Genomic DNA, 17,752 nt, shown 5'->3' with positions numbered 1-17,752 from the left:
TTTGTCCTGCTTGTAAAAACCCCCTTTGTGCTCACTTGCCCTTGTTAAGACCTAACCTTGGAAGTGGAGCTTGAAGCAGATGCCCCTGCCTTCTCATTTCCTCTACTGATCTGTTATTGTGCCTCCTTTTAGGTCAACAGACTCTTAAGAGATAGGCTTATTTGCATAGGCTGACAAGAATTTACGTACTGATGAAAAACAAAAAATTGAGATCACTGTTTTAAAAGTTTGCAGAGACAACCTTTGCCGAAAGCTCAACCTCCACTAAGAATTTCTCTCTAGGATGTTTTCAAATAGCTCTCTATTAGGGTGAGGTAATAACAGGAAAATAAACGTGCCTATATATGGAGATTAAAAAAAAAAAAAAGACTCCAAAGAAATCCAAAACAGAAGAACAACTCTAGGAACTGGAGGTGGTGAGAGAAACATTGACACAATTGCCTCAAGTAATGGCTCCATTGTTAATAAGTTCAGGAGGTGCAAGGAACCAGATTGGATACGACCGTGAGGCAGCACCTGTATAAGAAGAACTTTTGAAACAACAAACTTATGCTCTGCACTTGAGAAAAAAAAGCTTGACAATTTAATTACACAAGCGCACACTGCCCCCAAATGGCAGCATCCCACACTCTTCCACTTTCTTGGTTTCCTTTGTTCCATCAGACTCTTCTGCCTGCACTGTTATTGTGGATATCAAGCGATGCTCATCAGGAAAAAAATCCCATAAAGGGATGGAGTATGATCTGACCACGGGTGTTTACAAGCAAGAAAGGCAGCAAGGATAGTCAAAGGCAAGGAAAAGAGAAGGCTTAGCAAGCTGGGACTTTTGAGACTAGAAAGAAGACAGGTGAAAGGTGATGTGACACTTGGATATAAAATTACAAGTGGACTCAAAGAAAGAAGAGAAGGTAATGATGATAAATGCCATAAATGTATACTTCCCATTACAAAACTACTCCTAGTGTTTTCCCTCGGAATTCAGCAACCCAGATAGCTTTACACTCATTAATTGGCTACCAGGCTAACAGGTCCTAGAAGGACAGAGGGACACCCCAATGCTCCCTAGATCCCAGCAGCCAGCCCACCAGCCCAAGCCTCAGGACACAACGGTGGTGTGGACAGGGCAGAACTGAGCTGGGCCTTCTGAGGAGCCGGCTGATGTCAGGATCACAGCAGGGCTCTGACCGCTGCCTCTGTCCTCAGCAGGGCCTGCACAAAGCGGCCCAGCAGAGCTGCACAGCCCCTCACAAACAAAGGGATACGCACCTGGCTGCCGCCTTCACAGCAGTTTTCGCACAACCTTCTCACTGGCTTACAGTTATGGACACGCTCCTTTCCTCTGAAGCCTGAGAAGATCTTTGAAGCCTTTTCCAACCTTTTGTTCTGCCGAATACACGCACGCCTACACTAAAAAAAACTCCCTCTGCCATTTCCTAACAGGCTTACCATGTTCAATTCTGGTCCCAAAAGGCACTTTGCTGTAAGCAGATCTCAGTGCTTCCAGAAACCCACAGCTCAGCAACAGCACAAGCGGCGCTGTGGGCAGAGTAAAGGCAAGTCCAGAGGGACGCCGGATGCGCGAGCTGGCTGTGGTACAGAGCTGCGTAGAGCCCGAGAAGTCCAACGGCACCCCAACACCGTACGTCTGTAGGAAATCGGCGCGAAACCCACCTGGTACCGGACGGCAGGCCGAGGCTCGCGATGGGCGGAACGGCAGCGCTGAGAAGAGCGGAGCTGCGGGGCCGGGCAGCGCCGGCCGCCAGGGGGAGCCCCCGCCGCGCTCCGCAAATGGCGCCGGGCCGCGCCGCGCCGAGCGCCGCCTGAGCGCGCGGCGACTCGTGGCTGCGGGCGGCGGGCTGCCCTGCCTCGTGCTCGGCTGTGGGCAAAACACGCGGTAAGCTGTTAGCACAGCGAACCGACTGAGGGTCGGACAAGGCCAGGGACTTTTTTCGCGGTAAACTTCGCAGCGTGGAGCTTCTCTGAGGTACTGCCGCCGCACACCGCAGCATCCTGCAGCCCCATCCCCACGGCGCCCAGCAGGTGACAAAATATCCCAACAGAACCGGGACTCTCCTGCGAGACGCTTCATCGCAGATTCAGCTGGGGGAGAGGAACTGATCAAAGAGCAAACATACTGTACAACGTGAGACCCGGCTCCTGTCTGTGACAGCATCTGGTCCAGACGTAACAGAGCTCATGGTTCTTGGAAAGTTCTTTTCACGTGAAGGAGCTACTTGTGAACTAAGGCACTTTGCTGGAGTTATCAGTAAATCAGGACCAACACCATCGGGCAATTTAGATTTGTAAGCACAGTTCTGCAACCGTCAGGTAATTAGTTGCTGGCTTTGCCACGGCCTCAGACACTTCTTACTTCTATTGCAAGAAGTCGACAGCAGTTCTCTCTCCTATAAATCATATACAGAGCTATGATTGACAAGTGCTTTTTCAAGAATGAAGACTTGTTAACAGTTTGTGAAGTTACGCCAACTACATCCCCTGCAAACTTGTTCTGATCATGCTGTGGGTGTATTCATTTAGGCAATAAATATCAGTGTGTGGGATTAACCTGACAGACCTGTAGCCAGTGAGATATAAGCACTATGTAGGGTGTGCATCATTTTGTGCAATCCATAATTAATACCTGACTCTGCTAGAGTAGAAACCCCAGTTTGCTCAGGTGCTCCACTTTTCTAACTTCCACACTTCAAAAATTGTGGCTCCCCTAGGTGGCTTGCAAAGGACAAATAAAAAAAAAGTGAGAAAATAACTTTCTGTGTGCATCCTCCTTGCAAACAGAAGGAGGGGCTGTTGTTTGCTGTTTAGAGTCCCCAGGGCAGTTTGCCACAGCCAAGAGAAATGTTTGCTACAGCTGTGATATGTTACGTGCTGTTGACTTTAATTACTTTTCAAAATGTGAAGACAACTATGATATTTGAAAGATACGGGTGAGCTGCACTAATAAGCTCTGCTATGAAGCAGATCTAGCTCACACTGGGCCTCGCAGGCCTCTCTACTAAACTTTGCCAGTTTCTTGGGGAGCCAGGAGGGAGAGGATGGATCTCAGACATGCTCTACCCAGCCAAAGAAGTAAGCCAGATTACCAGTTTATTTGGAAAAGCATCAACAAAGGCCTATGCCCTTTCTTATAAGACCCTACAGTAAAAGTAGCTAGTGTTAATTGCAGAGCTACAGAGCTACTGCATTAACCTTATTTTGAGAAAAGCAACACTGAACATCAGTTTTAGCAGAAGTTATATGGTCCAAGTGAGAACTACCTTGGGAATTAGTGGTTTACTACTTGCTGCAGCCAGCAACACATCTGTGTATGTAGAAGACTCAATAGGGTTCCTCAGACCTTTGAGAATGCTCAATTTTCAGGCTAATGTCTATTCTTACACTTTTCCCAAAAGGTTTTAGACCCTGGTTCCAGCTGGTGATGTATGAAGCCAATTCATTATTTTCATCTACTGGGAAATCTACTGGGATTTTGACTCACCTATATGTGGGTTGAAGGTGCAGTGAGAGTGCTGATTACAGCTGGGTGGTCTTGAATGATGGGAAGTGGTGCAATTCACTTCATCCATCCCCTGTAGTCCAAGTGCGTAGGCTTCATCCTGGGACTTGCTTAGATTCGCATCCCCAAATATGGGGATCTCTTACTAAAAAGAGATGAGACAAATAAGAATGACTTGTCAGAGGGTCAGGACACATTGCTTCCGCAAAGCTGTACTCTTCAGACCCCATGGAAAGCTTTTTTTTTTTTTTTTTTTTTTGCAGCTGTGAGCTAACATAGCAATAAAATCAGACAAGACGTCAACAAAGGCAACTAGTGCAAAGTGGCAGATTCAGACAGAATAGCTGGAGTGAAACTACTGCTGTCATCCTGTCGCTCCCAGATAACCAGACACTTTACAGTAAGAGTAGATGTAAATAGGATTTTCAATCGTAGATCCCAGTTTCTACTTTTCCACGGCATCTAGGTGTGATTTCCTTGCATGCAAGATGCTTAGCTCTAAGTAAGTATTTACTGATGAGTGGGCCACTAGTATGGACTAGTTTTTAGAAATGCTTGAGTTGCCAGTAATTTCTAAGCAGACTGTGGATCAGTATCTCTGGGAGAAAATATTTAAAAATCATTCTTCTTTTACATGCCAAATATTTATTCCTAGATGACTGCTTCACTCACAAGTGCTGGCTCACTTCTTGTTTGACCTCTCAGAGACCTGTTTTTCTCCTCTGAATTATGTAAATAATGATATCTTTCCCTGTAATTTGGTGGAATAATAATATGCAAATACTATATACAATTAATTGCTGTCATCCTCACAAATCAGGAGTAGATAAATCTTTAATTTCTAAAGATTTTGGCTTTTAAACTGCTTTAAGGAGAGATTGATTGGACTGGAAAAAAAGCAACCCAAACACCTGCAGGTACACACCTTGCAGTAATGACAGCCAAAGCCATAGCCTTCCTAACATGAACGTTATCAGTTAATAAAGAGGCATTTTGGATTCCTTTGCATAAACAACTACACACAGCTCTGAGCAAACAGAGACAAGTCCACGCCGGCACACTCCACCGCCCAGTGCCAGCTGCGTGTGAAGCAAGGGACTGTTGGCAAGCTCTGCATGCCAGCGCCCTGAGCACCCCTGTGCCCCGGGGTGTGGCTGCCTGTGTGCAAGGCCCGAGCTGATGCAGCTCAGCAGGAACCTGCTTCAGGCTGCTGGGAGAAACAGCTGAGGAGCTGAGGCCTGCCTGCTTTTGCCCTAAGCCTTGGTCCTTGCCCAAGCTGTTACAGTATCACAAAAAATCCCAAGTTAAAAGGGAACCACAAGGAGCACAGAGTCCAACTCCTGGCCCCAAACAAAACTACCCAAAAGTCAAACCCTGTGTCTGAGAGCACTGTCTAAACAGCCTTGAACTCCAGCACTCAGGTTGTGCCCACTGCCCTGTGCAGCCCGTTCCATGCCCACTGCCCTCTGGTGCAGACCCTGTCCCTACCCCCAGCTGCCTCCCCTGACGCAGCTCCATGCCGTTCCCTCCGGCCCCCAGCTGTCACACAGAGCAGAGCTCAGCGCTGCCCTCCACTCCCTGTCAGGAGCTGCAGCCGCCATGAGGGCTCCCCTCAGCTCCTCTGCTCTGGGCTGAGCAAACACCCAGGGACCTCAGCCGCTCCTCACACACCTCACTCTCCGGACACTTCGCCATCTTCGTAGCCATGCTTTGGATGCTCTCTAACAGCTTTCTGTCCTTCTCACGCAGTGGCACAGACCCGCACGCAGTGCTGGAGCTGAGGCACAGCACAGCAGGACACCCCCTCCCCTCGCCCGGTGGCAGTGCTGGGCCTGGTGCACCCCGAGGTTGGTGCCCTGTGGCTGCCAGGGCACGCTGCTGGCTCACATTCATCTCGCTGTCAGTGACGGCAGAGGCTCGGAAGCCAGAGACCATGTCAGCAACAAGTCTGTGAACAAACTCAGACCTGCGGAGTTCCAGTCCCTCACTGCCTGATTTTTACCCTTCCACAGAAAAATGAAAGCAGAAACAATGCAGGTCATGTCTGATGGAAGCATAAAACTTTACATTACTACCATACTAGCACCTAACCAAGTGTTCTTACAAGTTCCATGTTCAGCACAAGTGCAAGCTAAATAAATCACACGAGTTACCTTGTTCAAAGGGAGAATGATCTAAGAGGACCCCCATTTTAGCAAGTAGATAAACTTAGAAAGAGCTTATCTTCATTTTGGGTAAAAACACACTAATCCAGAATCAAAACTTGAGAATATGAATCGTGTAACTCTAAGGAAAATGTATGTTATTTCAGGCCCATGTGTAACTGTAATAAACTGAAATATTTTCAGCTGATGCACGACAATTTCTTAGATTTTCCATATCATTAGTCTTACTATGATGTACTCGTTCTCCATATTTACACTTTTCTAACACTCTTTGGTCTTTGTGAGAAAAACATTTTATTTCCACTCTCGTCTTCTATCTAGCCATAGTTGAATGATGTGACCAATTAAATATGGATTACACGGCATGGGGTTATTTCCCACTATGTCTTCAGCTGGTGCCTGATAGCACTGTTTTTCTTACTACAAAATATTTTGGTTTCTTTGAAGAAGTTCAGTGACAGAGATGAAAACAAAGATGAAATTATCCAAACACAGATGCTCAAAAGCAGGCATAGGGGAAGTTCAATGTAAGAATCCTTGTAAATAAAATAATACTTTAATTTACTGGTGAACAAATTTTATCAACTTAAAGGAGTGGAATGCACCTCAGATTTTGTCCATGGCTACTAAAGAAAGCCATTTCATAAAGTCCTGTTTCTAAAAATGGTAATTTTCCGCTCTTCAAACAGTGATGTGCTTTTTATTTCATCATTTGGAAAGGTGGTCCAGACCATTAGCTGTGATTGTCAGAGAATGCTTTTCCCTTCCAGCCCAAACAGTCACAACCAACTGAAACAGTCTGTACAAGCTGTTCCAGGGGTTCTCCTAAATGATGCTTCCTGCATAAATAGCATCTACTGTGCAAACGTCAATGAACCAGGTACATTTTTTCCATCCAGTCATCTTTGTGTCCTAAAATGCTTCTTCAAATCTCTTCAAACAGCAATTTACCATCTACTCCTTCAGTGGCCAACACCACAGAATCTCATCTATGCATACCCTCCTTTCCTATTTTTATTTCCTAGGATCCTCTGGTCTTATCTTTGCATGTATTTTTATCTTTTTTTTTTTTTTTTTTTCCTGAGAAAGCTGTTGTCTTCCATACAGCATAGCAGATTTACCAGCTGTGTTTAATGGAAGAAAGTCTCCCTGCAGCCATTAGATATATATGTTGGGCCTCCAGCTTCCTCTCCTGCAGAATAGTCTGTGGATAGCATAGCACATGAACAGAATTCAGCTTGGGAAGAGACTTTCAGCTCAACAGATTGACACCTGTTGAACATGAGGAAAATGGGAAGCTGTTGCTAACGTTTCTGACTATTAAATGAATTTGCATTTACCTGCATTAAAAGGTCCAATTAAAAGATGGTTATTCAGGGAGCTAATTTGAATAAATTTGTGAAAACAATGTTTCTGCAAAACATTGCAAGTATCTTGAGCATAGGCAAACATTAAATTACTTGATGGGGCATTTTAGATAATCCAACAGTAATAAAGGTGCCAACGGTCGGCATTTGAGTTAGGGCAGGGACGGCAGTATAATTTAGCTTTCAAACTCATGAATCAAGTGTCTCGTCAAGGCATAAAACTGGCTTCTAAAGTAAAGTAGTTTGTGTGTGTTATCATGGGTAGAGAAGAGATGGGAAACTGTACTGATCACCCTTGTGTTACCAGCCAGGTCAAAAAGCAGGATGCTGAACTGGGTGGATTAAATACTACCACCTATAATTATGTTCCCGAAGGCATGTGGAATATATAGTTGCCTTAACAGATTCTCTAAGAGGCTAGACCTTTCATTACCTGGTAAACTTGAGTAGCTGTGACATATATAACTAGTTATCTGTGAATTTCCCAGTTGATTGAAAGCAGGTTTTTTTTTATTAGCACCTCAGTGTTCCCTCATTCTTGTCTTAACCTGAAGGAAAGGGAAAGCCCAATGACACATATGAGAGCATGAAAATAGGCACCAAAGAAAGCACAGCATTGCTTAATGAATTGGGAAAGAAATGAGAATACTCTGTCTTACAGCTTTTTGCAAGGTTCTTCCTGCAGCACTACTGAGAGATGTGCACTAGCCTTGCTTTTCCAGTTATCAGGCAAAAAATAACCAAGGAGTAAATTCAAACGGAAGATGATGACAGTAATTTTAATGTTCACTTTTTGTATCTGAATAGGATCTGTGTCCCCCTGCTTTGTCTAACTGTAAGTTATATTCTCACTTATGGATTCTGCAAACCAGATTTAAGATGACTGTATGCGTTCACACTTAAAGTTGCAACAGCTTCATTAAAGAGATTCAGCATTCAGCTGAACTAGCTATATCTCCCTGTTTACTCATCTTCTCCAATACAGATATCCTATGATGAAATAAAACACCATAAATGTAAAATGATGGAATACAGTAAATATGTTCTTCGCTTATCCACTTCTGAAGGCACCTTCTGCATTAGGAAAAGAACAAAAGAATTGAAAAATACCGTCATATTTTGTAATGCATTCTAAAATATTAGTGACTCACTAACTTTAAGGGTATGAGCCACAGGTGGCAGATCAAATAGCACGGTTACTGGTTTTCCTTGTTAAAGGCAGATATGGTAAGAAAAATAAGTTACACTATGTTGGCTTCTGAATGCAGCCTATGTTTTAGCAGCCTGCAGCCTTTTACTTGTTCTAAAGGAAAATTCTAATGCTCTCCACAAATTCAAGGACTGAGAGCAGGTGTAAGGATATATTAGTTAAGCAAATATAATAGTAAGTAGCTGATCAGTTGAGCACAGAGATTGTGGTTTCTCTAGTCACTTACTCAAGCCACTGTTGGTAATGAAACTGGAATGCAATATCACATAGCAAGTGAATCAGCACACACACATTCACCTTCACACTGACAGCACAAAGGTGCTAGCCTGCAGCAGGGTTTCTTGGTCTCTGCAGAAGAAAAGGAATCATTCACTGATTTTCTGATTAGAGATAATCTTCCTCTGTAACATTCAGGCCCAAATCTCAAATTCAGATACAAAGCACAAAGTGTTGATGTGCCTGAGTCCCATTTTCTCAATTTCATTAACAACAGCTTTCAGGAACAGATTTGGAAGAGATTACCTGCACCACCAGTTTTCTTTTCAGCAGAGTGGGAATGAGAGCAGACCTGGTCTTCTGGTTGGTTTCTATTCAAAGAACGAATATAGCTGGAATGCTACCAAGTGTTCAGTAAATTGTCATCTAGTGCCATCTCTACATTCATGAAGCCTTCCTAAAGATGTACTTGAAATATGCCCGTCTTCCCATCTGCAGCAATTAGCTCCTTGAGGGTTAAATACTATTTAGGAGAGGAAGGAGATAAGTCATCCTATAAAGGAAGCCTTTAATCAGCAATAAAGAAAGAAAGATCATCCTGTTGAAAACAGTGTGAAAGGAAACATGGAACCATTTCCTCCAAAAACCACACACTCACCATGCTATTCATTCCCAGGGCAAGCACCTAAGCTGCTAGGAGGATAGTATCAGTCATGATATAAAATGAGATCAGCTACTATTCTTTCCTAGTGAAATTGTGCTAAAACTTGCTAGGAACAAAACTGAAGACAAAGGAAGTTATTTGAAAAGCCTTGAAAGAATTTCCAAAGATGCACTTGCATGATGGTGTTGTTTTTTTTTTTTCCCAGCTCATGCCATACGTACTTACGCAACAGACAGCAGAAACATATTCAAGCAATGTATTGCCAGTTCTACCTGTTATCTTTGTGAGCAGTGCCAGGGAACTGAGCAAGAAACATACTGAGAACTGGCTTGGGGAAAGGCCTTCTTGCTGTTTAATGAGAATGCTGCCCACCCTGAACGTTTTGTTTAAGAGCCCCATGGCTGCAGAGCTTAGAAAGCCTCAGGAAGGGAAGGACACCGAGTAACTTAGGGTTTGGCAAATTCACCTCCTGAATGTTGCTGGCTGCCAAGAAAATTCATTTTGACTCACATGCATTTTGACTCACATGCAGTTGTATGTATGAAAGGATATGAATGGGTGGCCCTTAAAATCAGCTAAAAATTTCCAGCCATTATAGTAGATTTCTATCTGGCCTGAAGAACCATTCCTATTTGCAGAGGACACCTCCTTCAGCTCCCTGAAAGCCACTTGACCAAAAAGCTCAGGCGGGGGCCTGGCCTGCCTGGGAAAAATGCAGCAGAAGCACGGGAACGGAGGTGACCTGATAATGTGTCAGCAAGGAGTGGCAGGCCTGAAAAAGGCAGTACAGAGCCCAAATGGAATACAGGCATATAATCGAAGGCCAGCTTGATACATCAGTTCTGCCTTGCAGAGCTTTTTTTAATTCTGTGCAGCAGGAGCCTGGAGGAAACACCGCTTTACTTCCTGCTGCTACTGTTCTACAACTGACAATGCTGTTGAAAAAGATCATTAAGTTACTTCTGAAAAGTGACCCCTTACTTGCTCCCTTAATTGCTAACTTCTGAATTGTTTCAGACAATGGCTGAGCTGAAAACCTCCACAGCTGTTGTCAAAAGGATTTACCAAAGGAACAAAAACAAGCCTTAGAGATGGAGAAGCTCAGACTCTCTTCCCTTAAAAACACTTTTGGCTCTGTACACCTAAAACATCCTGAGTCTTAGGCAGCTGCATGCTCTTAACAGTCATTACTCAACCTACACAGCACACCTAGGTGATAACTAAGCTTTATTTACTTGTATGCCCGCTAAATGGATATGAGCAATGAGAAATCAAAAATTTCTGGTTTACCTTAAGCAACAAACAAAATGGTGGTAAACAATTGGGATCTAGTTGATAATATTTTCCTTTTTTGCTACAAGTGACTCTCTTAGGTTAACTAGCAGAACTTTTCAACTCTGTCTCCAAAAACAAATCCAAAAACAACAACAAAAAAAATTCTACATGCATGGGAACTTCCCATTCTGCACTGGGAAATCACAGGTTTCCAGTCATTAAAAAAATCAAAACTGCTATGTTTTAAAAAAAGCTGTCTACTTGTCACAAGTTTCTGTCTCCATTAGTGCTTTAAACATGCTTTAAATAAAACTTTAAAAATCACATCCAGCAAGGATATGTTTCTTTCATTTCATTACTTATCATTTCCCCTGGAGTTCACGCTCCAGTTCTTGACATCCGCCTACAGAAGGACTAAGGTGTGCTGACTGTATTTAAAAGGGAGAAGAGAGAAATGGCCAAGACTGTATTCATAGGAGATAGGATTGCAGCCCGGAGCCTGAGCTATTATAAAGCAGAGGTCAAAGAGGTGTCAGATCTGCATCCTCTCAGAAGCCAGATCACAAAAAAAAAAAAAAGACTTAAAGCCCTTCTCTCTTACCAACATGGGTAGGAGGAAAAGGACTGCTCACATCTGAAGCCCAGAAGCATTACTGCTCTTTAAAAGTGACAACTCTCAGATTAGACAACTCTAATTTTTTTTGCTGAGAATTTGCAGCTTGTTTTAATGTCCCCACAGACTATTGGCAGCAGCACAAAGGTTTCTTCAAACAGCTGTGGGATATTACCGAGCACTTCATACTGCTAGCAGTGCTGTAATTCCCTAACCGCTGTGTAATTAAGGGCTTTATTGAGGTCCAGTGACATTTCTACGTATTTGAAGTGGTGCACCTCATTTCTTAGATCTGACTGACACAAACCAAGAAAAAAAAGCGTAATTTCTATCCAAACGTTGGTCTGCAAAGACAGATTCTTTTACAGTGCTTCATGCTTTTTGAAGCTGTAGTCCATCCTTAACTTCTTCCACTTGCCCGCCCCTTGATACACAACAATTCTCTAAATTTGCATTTAGTCACTATCAGAGCCCCACCATTCAGTCTCGAGACTTGGCACTCTGAAGAACAGAGCAGCTAAACACTGAGCCTTTTGTTCTCATCTCCCAGTGAAAAGAGAATGAAATTCCTGAGTGGATGATGTGATCTTACTCGATCATCATTTATAATTTCTTCCTTTGTTTCCTGCCATGGATTTCCCTGGGAAAGAAACAAAGAAGCTTTCCCTGCTTGCTGTGTGATTTCCCTGCTCTTCTGCTGACAAGCCAAATGTTCGGTGCTGACTGGTGATAACATTACACTCTATGGAAAAGGCAAAGGGGAAATGATCTGTCAGCACTCAAATAATAAAAATTGCAATGGCCACATTTCACTGCTGATGACTACTTTGTACTTCTACCTTTACAGAACCATTTTCGCTCTCAAAAATCATGCAGACATTGTAAAATACATACAGGAATTAAAAGCTGACTCTATCAACTTCTGTTATGCGGGTGCTTCATGAAAATACAAACTAAATGACAGGATGACACATGCAGATGTCTGCAGAAGTAAGCACAATTCTTCTGCTGTAAGTAGTGACTGCATTTAGTGAGTGCACTATCTACACTGTCTGCAAGATGGGAACTCTTTCCTGTAAAACAGGTGTTGAGAGAACTGTTACAAATTTTAAACAACTTGAGTGACAATCACAGGTCACCTTCAGATGCCCCGCTTTTTGTTGAAGTATCATTGTGTGCTTCCTTCCCAGCAATGTAAAGACGAGAGAAACACTTGAGAAGTTTTCAGCCCTTTGCTGTTTTCCTGTTCATTGCTATCTGTTCCCTTCATGTATAGATGTTTTCTAAAATGTATTTTGATATATGCAGACAGAAAGATGAAATATTGTCTACATGGATTTTATAGGGGTCTTCCTCAAATCTCCACATAGATTAAAAAAAAAAAGAAGAAAAAAAGGAAAAACGTTGTAATCAGATACTATCATATAAAAGTAGAACTTGCAATATAAAAGCAATATTCTGAACAAGTATGGGCATTACAACTTGCTGGTAGAGTAGAAACTACAGATTGATTTTACTACAGTGACTAAAACCCCTTGAGGCCTGATGTAATTTAACCTGTTTTTCTTAAGGAAGTATATTCAATGTAGGTTTCGGCAACATGATTTGTTTTTCACACATTATGAATTCAGCAGCCAAAGATCCTGCCTTTTCTCACACATAGGAAATAAATTGTGTGATTTTCCATGTGAGATCTTCCCTTCAGTAGAAGACTAAAAACAAACAAACAAACAAACAAAACAAAAACAAACAAACAAAAAAACCAACAGAGCAAAACCCAATCTAATCTTAGTTGAAAACATGATGCTTGGTAGAATAATCATTCTATGGGAATTGAAATGAAACAACAACTTTGACATTTTGGGGTGGGTGGGATTTTCCATACCCACTGAGGGATTTTCATAATAATAAATGCCCACACTGATCAGGATTACTTAACAAACCATGCCGCTAATTACTCCTTGTCTGTCTGACCTGTAAAGGAGGTAGGGTAAGAAAGGCACAGGGCTGAGACTCAGGGCATTTCCAGAAAATATGTTTCTCTCAAGGCATCAGGTTGACTCACTGCAAAATCTAATTCTAGATTGGGCTTATGCCTCACCTCTCTGTCCACGGAAATAAGATTTTTTGGAATAGAAATCCTTCAGGGCAGGGATGATGAGTTAGCAAGTATCTGTAAATTCTCTGGCTGGTTGGACACTTGATTTCAGCACTGACTTTTAGTCAGAATATTGAAGGTAATGCAAAAGAGGTAAACTTAAGTTGTAGTTTCTCTGTGAAGTAGGACGTGGGTGATATCAGTGATCATTAGCTTACCCTCTTGGGTGTTGGATAGCTACTGCATTGCCTGCAAAACATTAAGCTAAATCTAGTGAGGGTAGTTTCATATACCCACAGGAAAAAAAAAAAGGAAAATATTTCAGATAGCTGAGAGTACAGCAGGTGTTTCAGGATTCTGATCAAGACCATCTCCAGCGAGACAAGTTATGCAGTTGTTAACAGAACTCTTAAAGATCTGTCCTACAGAACAGAATAGGAGAAGCAAGAGCTGAAATTTTGTTTTTCTATGAATAAGGACACTTGAGCCTGCTTTAGTACAGAAGATGCTAAGCACTACAAACAATGCTGGCCTTGTTTTTTTTTCCTTCTATCACTCCTGTCTCCTATATACATACGTAATATTTCTCTAGGTCTTAGTAAATTATACTTACTTTTTCTTTACTTCCTTCTTGGGTTCTAGTACTATAAAAAAAATCACATTTCCTTACCTCAGCGGTGGCTAGAACTATAGGTGACTGAAGCCTCGTGGGTTGTACCCAGAGATGACTGGCAAACTGTCATTCAAACACATCTGGAGAGATCCATAAGAAAGAGTCTAATAAATGGCTAGTCCTGAGTAAGAGCTGTCCTAAAATATATATTTGTCATACAGAAGTATTTCATTTTATCGTCTTTAATGTAACATTGCTTCTTCTAACACCAGAATGAGCAGCTAGAGTGAATCTGGTGTAAGACAATGTACATAAAATCCATTGGTGTTCTGCCTAAAAATAAAACTGTTATATTTCCTTTCAGCATTTAAAGGCAGCTATAAGAAAGAAGTGAACAGACTCTTTAGCAGGATCTGCTGTGATAGGGGGAAATATTTTCAAATGATAAGAGGAGATATTTAGGCTGGATATAAGAAAAACGTTTTTTACAGTAAGGGTGGAGAAGCACTGGACCAGGTTGCCCAGAGAGGTGGTGGATGTCTTGTTCTTGGAGGCATACAAGGATGGATAGGACTCTAAGCAACCTGATCGAGCTGTAGGTGTCCCTATTCATTGTGGAGGAGTTGGACTAGATGATCTTTAAAAGTCCCTTCAAACAGAAACAGTTCTATGAATCTATGACATTATTTTTAAGTCCATGTATGTATTTAAAACCTCCAAATTCTCTGCCATCCACCTTCAAAACAGATAAGGCATATCCTCTTATGTACAAGGAATCAAGAATTACTAAGCAGATAATGATCTAAACATGAACGTGCTTGTATTAGCAAAACCAATTTCTACAGGGAGATGGACATTCTGTGGGTGCTGCCTTTGAATGTTCTAACTTTCATGCAGTCACAAGTATGGGAGCCTCCCCACCCTCTTGTAAACACACTGAAAACAGGTGTTATGTGATACCCAGATACTTGGGTTGTTTTTTGTTGTTGTTTTGGTTTGGTTTGGGTTTTTGTTTTTTGTGGGTTTTTTTGTTTGCTTTGTTTTTTGTTTTTTTTTTTCTAGTTCAAGATATGTCCTCTAGTTCAAGTCTGGACTGAAAGATGATAAAAACCTGAGTCTTTTCAGATTTAGGAGATGAGTATGCAATGTCTTTCACTACAGAAGATTCTTTTTGTAATTTGTTTATGCAGCTCAATGATCAGGCACTAGAAATATCAAGCACAAATTAATTGTTAGTCACTTCTGGTGACAGTCTTACCTGCAAGCCATGATAGTCATGCCTTTTCTGGGACCATTGACAGAACAAGGTTTGTTGCATGAGTCTTCACTGATGATGAGGTATCATACCTCTATACTTGTTTCTGATGCTGCATATTTTTGTTTCTTCCCCCAAGCTTTGAAAGAATTAATGAGAAGATAAAGTGCTTTGCCATAGCCAAGTGTATGTAAACCCCACACAAATTTCCTAAATAGGAAAAAATAAAAAGAAAACAGTAGTGAAAGGAAGCACCAGTAGCTCAATGGATAGATGAGAATCAAGCTGAAGAGAGATTGAAAGTCAGAGCATTAAAGAGGTGCATGTGCACAGCGGGATTTTTAGAGGTAGCTGGACTAAATTCTTGAACTTCTTAAGGAAAGAGGGTTACCTGTGGGTAGCATCAAGTTCCAAAACACAATTTTTCTACATTCACAACTGAGGCAGGTTAAGATCAGAAAAGACCTCATTTGCCTGTGGCTAACAGGAGCTTAATACCAGTAACCATCTTCAGCGGTATCTCTGTGCTGTTGAAACTGGCTTATTCCACAGAGCAAATATTTTGGCTGGCTAATTCCCTCCAGATGCATTGAACCATATCCCTTGCAAGGCACTATTGGTCCCTTCCTGGAGGACACCCAGCATCATTCCTCCTCAGCTCTCTGAGCTACCATTGTACTATCACAAAGTATTTGGTCCCACGTGTGTTACAGCACTGTTGCTAGAAGCTGGTTATTCCAATCATTATCCAGTTCAAAAGGAGAACAGCAGAATTTTATTTTCTGGCCACTTTGATGTACATTGAATCCATGTTACAATCATCCTAGATACATAATGGAAAGCCCTAAGTACTCTTCCCTGTTGTTTTAATTCTTGCATCTTCTTATCATTCTCCTCTCCACCCCAGCCTCCTGCAAATACAGGCTATTTGTTCCAGTCTCAGCCCTGCATCTGTGGGTGAGCCTGACTGCCTTTACAGCTTGTAAGAACTCATTGGGAGCATCTGTCTGCCTTCTCCTGGCAGTCTCTGCTATATCTGCACCACACCACTAGTTCTGTTTCCCACATTGGCACAGATTGCCTTGCTTTATATTTAGCTACAACACACCTCATGATGTTTCAGAATGTCCTCAGGTAAACTTACTAACTCCCCTGTCAAACTCATGAGTCACACCAGACAGCTTCTGCTATTTCACACACCAAAAAGAAGCGTGATAATATACATTTAATGTCCATGTATTAGATGAGACATCCACACATATCTTAAGATACCTACTTGTTTGAAATTTTTTCAACCAAGCAGCCAATAAGATTCCAGCAAGCAGAAAAAAAGGAACAGATGTTTCCACACAGAGATGCAACATTCTACATTGCACAGAGGGAGTGGATCATGAGGTGTTTTCTTTTGCTGGATCTCAGGACATAGGACATAGAACCTAAAACTCAGAATTAACTTTGCATTGCTAGGGTCTCTTTCACAGGCAGCCAGAGCTGGAAGAAGAGCTGTAATCTTAATACTTGCTGAGATATACCAAGAGAGAAGGAAGAATTCCTGTCTCTTTTCCATTATGTTACCACTAATTCCTCTTCCTACATCCGTGTAACCTCAGTTCTCTTCAAAGAGACACTGGTGAAAACAGTAAGTAATTTATCTTGCCCAGAGAGGTTTATGGATGCTCCATTCCTGGAGGCATTCAAGGCCAGGCTAGATGTGGCTCTGGGCAGCCTGGTCTAGTGGTTGGCAATCCTGCACATAGCAGAGGGGTAGAAACTAGATGATCGTTATTGTCCTTTCAACCCAGGCCATTCTGTGATTCTAAGATCTTAGAAGTGACGCTGGAGTTTGGATGTTGCCGGGATACAACATCAGCTTGGTTAAATAGACTGAGCAGTGTGGAAATCTATGTAAAGTCTTCATAAGGGCAGCTGCTTTTGGGGAGCAACTAACAGGTAGTAAGAAACAAAAACATGAAGAGCAGGTGTAAATCAGTAAGGCTTTACACAGAAGTACAGGAAGGCGGACTTCCTCTCTCCTGGATGTGGATCCCATCCCGTTCGTCTTTTTTCCTTCCAGCATACCTTACTTGTTTTTGTAACTGAGAAAGAGTGAATTTACAAAAGGCAGAGTATATGAGGTGCAATAGAATGGAGAAATGCAGTAAAACACTTGTGGACCAAGACCAAGGGTAAGACCATTTCCCTCCTTGGTGGATCAAAACCTCCTGCAACCTATCTTCATATACTCTGCTGGAAATTTTTTGGTGCACCTATATCCAAAGTGAGCTTTGCAAAACCCAGGTGGAATAGCTTTCTGCAAACCACTGTCTCATTTAACATATGTGTCAGTGAGTTCCGCTTTCATCAAAACCCACCTTTTCTCTTTCCAAAGAGCTCTCTGCCTCCTCCAGTCCCAGGAGTAAATGATGATTTGCACCCTCCTTTGCTTGAGTTCTGGGGATGTCTGCAGACTCACAGGCCTCTGCAGCACACAGAGCCTCCAAGGAATCCTTCCTCAAAGCTCACACTGATTAACTAATGGTTAACTCCTCTGTGTTGCGCACACCTGCATTCATTGTATTTTGTCCTTTCTTGTTTTGCTCATAACTTTCAAAACAGTTTCTAAAAGCTTTAGCTGTCTACCTTGATGCTGACTGACGTGTGATGCTCAAACAGACAGAAATCCCCTTATAAGAATAAGGCATGCTTTCACAATCACTCTGCCTGGCGGGGGTGTTGGGAAACATCTCTAGTACAGTGTGCGC

The 17,752-nt window shown here is 42.3% G+C and overlaps 1 protein-coding gene across 7 annotated transcripts in view; it reads right to left on the bottom strand.

The window, feature by feature from the left end:
* CAMK2G (calcium/calmodulin dependent protein kinase II gamma) overlaps window positions 1-2,677 on the bottom strand; it is a 123,363-nt gene extending 120,686 nt beyond the window's left edge. For 2 of the 7 annotated variants that reach the window (XM_090145009.1, XM_090145008.1), the window contains exon 1: window positions 1,672-2,677. In XM_090145009.1, coding sequence (XP_090001135.1) covers window positions 1,672-2,009 — 338 coding nt within the window. In that variant the 5' untranslated portion in view covers window positions 2,010-2,677. The remainder of the gene's footprint in view (window positions 1-1,671) is intronic. The other 5 variants (XM_090145010.1, XM_090145012.1, XM_090145011.1 and 2 more) reach the window with 5 other exon arrangements.
* Between the last annotated feature and the right edge of the window lie 15,075 nt (window positions 2,678-17,752).

The sequence above is a fragment of the Phasianus colchicus genome, chromosome 8, assembly GCF_987193195.1.
Source record: "Phasianus colchicus chromosome 8, bPhaCol1.hap1.1, whole genome shotgun sequence".
NCBI classification, from domain to species: domain Eukaryota; kingdom Metazoa; phylum Chordata; class Aves; order Galliformes; family Phasianidae; genus Phasianus; species Phasianus colchicus.
Note: the sequence above shows the minus strand (reverse complement) of the source record. Positions and strands in the feature narration are given on the sequence as shown.